Below are 8,070 nucleotides of genomic sequence, written 5' to 3'. Positions count from 1 at the left end.
AAAAAAAAAAAAAAAAAAGAAGTGAGGAATGTAAAAATGTTTCCAACACCTCAAAATGCAAAACTCCCATAATCCCCCCCTCGCCAAGTTTGGAGTGAAAAAAAGCAATAACTGAGCAAATGCTATCGGCTTCTCCTGACAAACTGTCTGAAACAGGTTCTGCTTAGACACCTAGCAGACAGTTTAAGGACTGGGATGCTGATAAACAAAAGCCAACACTCTGACCTCTTCTGAAGCACAGCCAAGTTAAAATTCCCATCCAAAACTTAACACTCATCTTCCCCAAGGAGGGCGTAAGGGTTGACATCTGCGCTTTTTGTTTTGACACTTTTTTTGGCTTGGGACTGAGAAGTGTTATCTTTGTTCTCTTCTTCTGCGTCCTCCTCCTCATCCGCATCCCGGTCTCGTTCTTCTTCCTCCTCCCCTGAGCTGGAGATATCCTCCTCTTCCTCTCCTCCGGAGGAGGAGTGACTGTCAGGGTGGCCACGGGCCTCTGCAAGGCTGATCATTTCCAGTGTGTCCGGGTGTTGCTCCCAGGTCTCTGTGGAAGAAAGGGAGGGGGATAAAAAAATTAAGATTTAAGCTTTGCCCAAAACAGGGCCCAGCCATTTATCAACACTGGAGGCAGCAGTGGTATCGGGACATCTCTAGTTTTCTGTTCTGCACTGTGTCTCTGCATGGAGGCAGCAATTTAGAAAGAGGAGCCGGGCTTTGCATCCTCACATGAAAGCCGCCACCCTGACGCCTGGTGGAGTAATGATCAAGAAGCAGCAGAGTGCTGAAAAGCAGAGAGAACCTTGCACTGCAGATCCTCAGGTACAGCTTTCTCTTCATTGAGAACAGTGAGCAATACAGTGACTGCATATTAACAAGCCCCCTACCTCCGAGAGAAAAAAAAAGGTTATGTTGATATGAAAATACTCCCCTTACAAACTCAGCTTTGGGCATGCACACCTAGGTGAGGATGACGTCAAGGGGCCTTCTTGCCGGATTCTGGGAAAGCCGTGAATCCCAAATGCTGCAAGAATACCCTCCTGCGTAGTGCACCTCATGAAGGTGGAAGACATTCAGCAGGCTGTATCTATATTCAGAATCCTTGTTGTATACTGTATAGTGGGGCAGCAGTTATTTTATACGCAGTACCTATATTCATTAAGATCACAAAATTGTACTTATGGACATGCACAGACCACCACACTAGGGAAAGGATAGATGGTCTCATGTATCCTGAACTATAAAGAGCCTAGTCCTCTAAAACGAAAACCAAAATGTAATAATTGCAGGTCACCAGTCCTTGGATGTGGCGGCTGCATTTGCTTTCATTTTTCCGTCTAAGAACATTTTCAGCAAATACAGGAACTACCTATTGAGCTTGTCCTTGTCATTTCCTGTGAGCTGAACTGGAAGCACAAACATCCTTCTCTCTCGTGTCAGCTACTAATGCCACCAATCCATGTAATGGAGATGAACACAGGCAGACATGTTTGAAGACCAGACTGTATACCAAACAGGTCTCCCTCCATAGATACAGTGGAGGAGTGAGTGAAGACACAACAGGACAGGAAGTGTGTTACTGGGAGGACCACCAGGTGAAGATAAAGGAATACAAAACGAATGCTGCCACCACATCTAAAAACTGATAAACTGCAATATATTACATGTTTTATTTTTGGGTGTAGCTATGCTTTATAGTGTGTGAAAGTGTTGTACCCATTAATGTAGAGATAAAAGGTTCCTGTATGACGGACTAAAAAAACTCCCAAATCCAGTTGCTGTGAAATGCACAACTTTCATAACGTAAACAAAAAACATCCTTTACCTTCCCTGACTAAGCCAAATCCTCAGTTTGTGTCTCACACGTCCCCCCTTCCAGACACTGCAGCTCAAAGTGGGAGGATTTCAGCAACAGAGGCAGTGCTGTCAATCCAGAATGCATTGGGAAGGACTAGGTGTGGCTGGTGCTGATTGACAAGCTACAGTGACAATGTCGCAGTGACTATAGGGCTAACATGCCCACCCTACTTGAAAATGGCAACTCTGAATTCAGGAGCAGTGCAGCATTGTTGCCACACCATCACAAGAAGATGCATTAGGTGGACTTCACTGGCAGACTCCACAGATATACCTGGGACATTGGAGGGACAACTGACACGGGCTGAAAAGAAAAGGAAGTCCAGACAATACCTTTGTGAAGTGAGTAACCTGGGGGCCTCATGCATAAACAAAGTCGTCCGTCCACGGCAAGGCGCAACAAACTGTTGGCGGCTCGGTAGGAATCATTGCGTGCGGCTTTCGCAGTCTTATAGTTACGCTTTTCAGCCCAGGCTATGTGCAGAAAGGAAAGAATAATCCAGTCATCAGCTTCTTACCGTCACAGATATCCCATGCAGTCCAACCCTTCTTGCCTCCTTCTGGGTGGGACAATTTAAGGAGTCCGGGCACAGGTATTCGGCAGGACAGGTAGCCCACGGAGCTATAAGGTTCTTGAATTTGGGCAATGGGGTAAATGCCTGCAAGTAGCTGTAAAAGTGACATCAAAACTGGATTAAAGCTCCTTTGAAGTCTCTTGCTTTAGTCCTGCACCCTTCCATGTTATGATTTAAGAATGATTTTACATTGAAATGTCTTAAATACCCTTTTCGCTCAGTAAAAATGCTGCTTCCTGCTCTCCCACTCCAGTGCTCTGTGCTGGCATAGCTGAAGAACAGGCAACCCCCCCCCCCCTCACACTGACTTGTACTGCTGAGCAATCTTCTTTATACAATGCTGTTGTCCATCTACTATACTTAGAGAAGAGAAAAGCACAGAGAGGTCTTTACGGACCTGCTGCTGCTCCATCACTGTGCAAACAGCAGGCTGGAGGAGAAGGACAGACTACTAAGAAAGCAGGACTTCAGTAGCTATTTTTTCCTATTGCCACCCATATCCAATATCATCATGGCATTTGGAAGATGGCTGAAAGGGGATGCAGGATACACTGTAGCTTCATAAACAATAGGTCAGCATGTTTAGTCTGACACAAAATGCAGTTGTTTCAGTGCTGAGACTGGAACACTAAACTCTGGAATCAGTCTACAGCATCTAATGATAGTAAAGTAAAGCAGATTATCTCTGTACTATGACGATTACACACATTTACAAGAGGCAGGAAGAGTGGGTAAGGGAGAACCAGCTTATTTCCTGGCACAGAAACCTACCTGCTGTTGCTTATCCATCAGCGATGGAAAGATGAGGCCAGGGCAGTCACACAGGCGTACAGTGGGCGTCAGGAAATAGGTCTGGAAGTACTTGGTGTGACCCGGTGTTCGAGAAACACTGACAATCTTCTTGCCCACAAGGCCATTGATTAATGATGACTTCCCTACGTTGGGGAATCCTGTGAATGGGAATGATAAAAAAACAAAACAAATTGAGAACAATGAATTCGCAAGACTGAGACTAGGGGTGCTTTTGTATGTTACAGGTCACCTGTTGCTTAGCATACCAGGGCATCCAAACTGATATTTATGCTTGGCCTGTGATTGCTTAAATGATATTGATGGGGACTTGTTAGGGGAACTGAATATGGTATGGCTAACAAAAAGGGCTATTTTCAAGAAAACTCTGCTGAATTCTACTGTGCAACAAAAAGAATCCCACTACTCCCTACTTCCCCAACAAGCACCGCCCAATCCCATTTCATCTGCACACCAAACCACTTCCTCCGCAGATAACAGCAGATAAGCCAATGATTAGGAGCTTGTACACAATAGTGCTAATAAAAAATATCCTCTGTAAACAAGATATACAGGGTTATTCACAAAAGGGTAAAGAGTTTGGAGAAGGCGGGAAAAGTGAACAGTCTATCACAACATAGCTGAACTGCAACATAGCTGTTGTCCTAGATTTTTCACTTCTCCTGCCTTCTCAAAACCCTTCACCCTTTTGTGAATAACCCTGTAATTTACTTACCTGTCCCATCGGTTCTGCCACAATCTTTGCACTTGCTGGGGCAAGGAATCCAACACTCGAAACAACAGAAAATGGGTTGTATGAAAAGGATTCTCCGGGTACCCTAGCTCTTGGAGAGCAAAGATTGCCAACAGAGGCAGCAGAATAGTCAAGTATCATATTTCTTGTTTAGAGGGGAATCTTCTTTCTTTTCTACTTTTAAGTGTTGCTTTAAACATCACTAGTTATATCTTACCTAAACAGCCAATGCTTAGCACGCCATCCTTGTAGCGCTCTCTGCTGGGGGCTCCAAGCTCTGCATCGGTGACCTGCTGGGCTAGAACAGCCTCACTTTCATCAGAATCCTTGTCCTCTCCGTCTCCATCTTTGCTAGCAGGGGAGCACAGTGCTGCGGTGTCTCTCTCAATCTTCTCTCTCCAGCTAGATAGATCAACTGAATGGGAACATGGCATAAAGGAAAAATTGTAGACAGGTAGGAACATATTAGGAGGACAGCAAACAATGATCACAATAACATCTCAGTAAAGTTAAAGTGAGCTTGTCAGGATAAAAAAAATGTAAGCTGCCAGTGCTGACTTGAAGTGCCAGGGCTGACATCCTCATCCTTGCTTGACTAGACTAGTGTCAGTGACCTGGATATGCAAGGTGAAAATCGTGACTTTTTGTGTAACCAATGTAGAACTGGCTCCCCTTTGGGTCTATAAACAGCCTCCACTCTTCTGGGAAGGCTTTACAGTAGACTTTGTAGTGTGTGTGTAATTATGTGCCCATTCAGTCAAAAGAAGGTGTCTGAGGTCAGATACTGATGTTAAAATAGAAGACCTGGCTCTCAATTAGCTGTCCGATTCAACCGAGGGTGCTCAGTGAGGTTGAGGTTAGAGCTCTGTGCAGGCCACTCAAGTTCCTATACACCAAACTTATCAATATCTATACCATGTCTTTATGGAGCTGGCTTTGTGCACAGGGACACAGCCGTTCTGTAACAGACAAGGGCTTTCCACAAGCCCTTGGTTGGAAGCACACAATTGTCTTAACTCAGTATATGTCCAAAAGTATGTGGGTATCCCTCCAAATAAGTGTGAAAGGTCAGGTGTCATAAATGTTTGGTCATATAGTGTATATCACCATCCTGTCATGTCTTACCGTTCCCAGCTGTGATGATCTCACAGGCTCGCAGCAGTTGATTGGGGCCCAAAGCTGCACTCCAAACTCGGCGTCTCTTTCTACGCTTCTTAAACACTGGCGGGAAGGAAAGGGTGGAGATCAGGTAAGTGCACAGGAGAGCGAGACTGGCAGCAAAAAAAACAGAGGGAAAAGGAAGCTGATCAATGGTGCAGCTACGGTGCAAAAAAAAACATGACCATTGGTTTCCTGATGAGTTCACTGGTGAACTTCTAGGTAAAACCTAGAACCTAGCTAAAAGGGTCAACCTTATCAAAACGTGTGTGTTAAGATGCATTTCATCAAAGGCAGTATGCAAGACTTTTTTTGTGGCATTGGTGGGACAGCCTGCACTGAAAAAAGCATGGAGGCACTTGGTGGAAAGCACTAGTAAGTAGCTAGCAATACAAGCTACTATTCTGTTGCTCGAAGGAGGCAGGGCTTCTGGGTTTAGAGAAGCATGTGACAATTCTCGGGCTTGAGCAGCCAATTGTCAAAAACTCCCATATGGAGGGGGGGCAGTGATGTCAATCACCCAGGTGAGCTCCAACATGAAGCTTACCCAGTGTGGACCCCTTCAGGAGGAAGGGAGGGTGGCTATCAGCAGATATTGTCAATGGGATCTGAATGGGGAAAGTGGCAGAGTCTCAGCTACAGACATAGAAAGATGGACAAGGTCTATGTTTCGTTAAGAAACGCTAACATTTTTTAAACAGTTTATACCAAAGTAAAACAAGGACAGTGTACAAACAATGAAGTGTCATTCAAGTAAAAAAAAAAAAAAAAGACAATTGAGTATCATACAAATAAAAATGGATGCCAGAGGCAATTACTGCAGGAGACATGGATGTGAAAATCAACATGTCTGACAGGTGAAAGAGAGAAAGCAATGACAGGACAGGTAACGCCAACTGTCCACAGGGTCTCAGTTATATGGTACCTGCGGAGGGGTCCTGCTCGTCCTCTGGATGCCTGGGGTAGGATGTGAAGCAAACAACATGGACTTGGGGGAACTTTTCCTGAAAATATTGTTTCCAGGCCACCACTAGAGATGGAGGGGCCAGATCTGTCTTATTGAGAACGAGGATTAGAGCTCTTCCCAGGTCTTGGGTCACATAGTCATACAGAGCTGGAGAGAAATGCAGCACCTGAAAAGACATGGAATGTTACTGTCAATATTGTAATGTTCCTCAATTAAGAACTGAATGACCAACCACCGAGTACCAGCACAGTCATGAGGGAAGAAAGGGGGGACATGTGCATCACTCCCAAGGGCCAAACCCTTGAGAGTGGGGGAGCAAGGAAAAGTGAGTATGTGAAGCTTTTATTATTCCTTACATCGTACCTTCTTTACTCCCTCGTCAACATGCTTAAGATTTGTTTTTGGGTAGTCATGCATTATGTAAAGAAGACCAAGCCTGTAGTTACTAAAGTGTTCATTATACATGAGGCTGTCTTTAAAATCAAGAGGGGGAGGAGTATAGCTGAAAAAAAACACTTTCTCTGCGCTTAATAAAAATGTCCTCCTATTGTCTGTTATTTCTGCCACTGTGACAGCACTTCAATCATTCTGTACAGGAGGAAAATATACTTGTTCAACTCCCCATGCCAGATATTTCTCTCTCTGGTTGTCCTAGAACTGAATGAGCTGGTGATGCCAGGTTTGGGAAGCCATGAAGCAGCTATCAAGTAACCCTTTAACCAGGCTCTTGGCTGAGAGTGCAGAAATATGGCCAAATAGGAAATATATGGGATCCATTTTCCCCGCTTAAAGAAAAAAATAAAATAATTGCAGTTCTGCCTTTCTTGTCATTTACACAGCCTGGTTACATTCAGAGGCTGAACATCTGCAGTTTCCTATGTCACTTCCCCATCTAGTTCATGCCCATATGAAAATGTACTACGCTCCTAACATCACCAACCCAATGTCGTTCTACTTGTGTGCTTTTGTGAGCTTATTTTAAGCACCTTCCACTCCAGTTCCTACAGACAGATTCAGACAGAATGGGGCCCTTATGCAAGGTAACAGCTTTGCCTCTCCACATCTCTAAGACTGACATTGATAAAAAATTACATATACCCATATACATTCTCTTTGCTTGAATGGTCCTCCACAGCAGACAATCTGTTTCTGTAAAATATCCTCCTATAAGAAGCGACAGGTGGGTGCACAGCGTTGACCGATTGTGCTATCCCCTTGGTTTACTGCAGGAGAATGAAGGTTGTAGCTGGACCCCCTGGACTACTACCCACTTTGTCTTGTGGATAATCAAGCTCAACCAGTGCCTGAAACTAGTTAGAGTGATAGGGCTGTGCAAATCCACGTGGCTCGCAGTGCTGTCAGGCCCACACTCAGATATCTGCCAGAGAAAAACAGACAGGAGACATCCGGCTGTGCGTGCAGTGCCAGGATGTGCTGCTGTTTGTCATGTGACCTATACAACAGACATAAATGCTGAACTCTATCCTTTCATATTCTCATTAAGAAGAAAGGAACAACCCTGCAACAACAAGCATATCGGATGTTAACCCTTGCATAGCTTTAGGTTGTGGAACTAAAGAGGGAAATTCAAAAATTGTTTTTTTTTTTTAACTTTTAAAACACAATACAAAAACAAAGAAAAGAACCCCCCCCCCAAACCTTTCCTCACTATAAACAGGTTTATATATTAGCTGACTGTGGAATTGTGCATGCATGTTTTGACCACAAAATGAATGCATAAGCACACCATCAGTGGATAAGTGTGCAGTGCCATAGCCATGCAGCATCGGGTGATGGGACATCTGATGACAAGTCTGTACAGAAAGCAAGTGCTGCAGAACAGACACAATAAGAGACAGTGACACACAACACTGACCGGGTGCCGGATGTCTGTTATCAGCAGGACAATGTCTGACATCTCTAGAACTCTCCAGAGCTGACGCCAGGTCTAAAAAGAAAAAGACAATAGAGAAAGG

At 44.4% G+C, this 8,070-nt stretch overlaps 1 protein-coding gene across 1 annotated transcript in view; it reads right to left on the bottom strand.

The window, feature by feature from the left end:
• Nucleotides 1-47: 47 nt before the first annotated feature.
• The window catches only part of GNL1 (G protein nucleolar 1 (putative)), a 16,337-nt gene continuing 8,314 nt past the window's right edge, over nucleotides 48-8,070 (bottom strand). Inside the window, exons 6-13 of the mRNA XM_018560655.1 lie at nucleotides 7,971-8,042; nucleotides 6,053-6,260; nucleotides 5,095-5,190; nucleotides 4,187-4,384; nucleotides 3,198-3,376; nucleotides 2,370-2,520; nucleotides 2,185-2,325; nucleotides 48-541 (exon numbers count right to left, since the gene is read on the bottom strand). Coding sequence (XP_018416157.1) covers nucleotides 267-541; nucleotides 2,185-2,325; nucleotides 2,370-2,520; nucleotides 3,198-3,376; nucleotides 4,187-4,384; nucleotides 5,095-5,190; nucleotides 6,053-6,260; nucleotides 7,971-8,042 — 1,320 coding nt within the window. The 3' untranslated portion in view covers nucleotides 48-266. The remainder of the gene's footprint in view (nucleotides 542-2,184; nucleotides 2,326-2,369; nucleotides 2,521-3,197; nucleotides 3,377-4,186; nucleotides 4,385-5,094; nucleotides 5,191-6,052; nucleotides 6,261-7,970; nucleotides 8,043-8,070) is intronic.

This window comes from Nanorana parkeri, unplaced genomic scaffold (genome assembly GCF_000935625.1).
Source record: "Nanorana parkeri isolate BGI_ZX_2015 unplaced genomic scaffold, ASM93562v1 scaffold470, whole genome shotgun sequence".
NCBI classification, from domain to species: domain Eukaryota; kingdom Metazoa; phylum Chordata; class Amphibia; order Anura; family Dicroglossidae; genus Nanorana; species Nanorana parkeri.
This window is presented reverse-complemented; position numbering and strand designations above follow the sequence as displayed.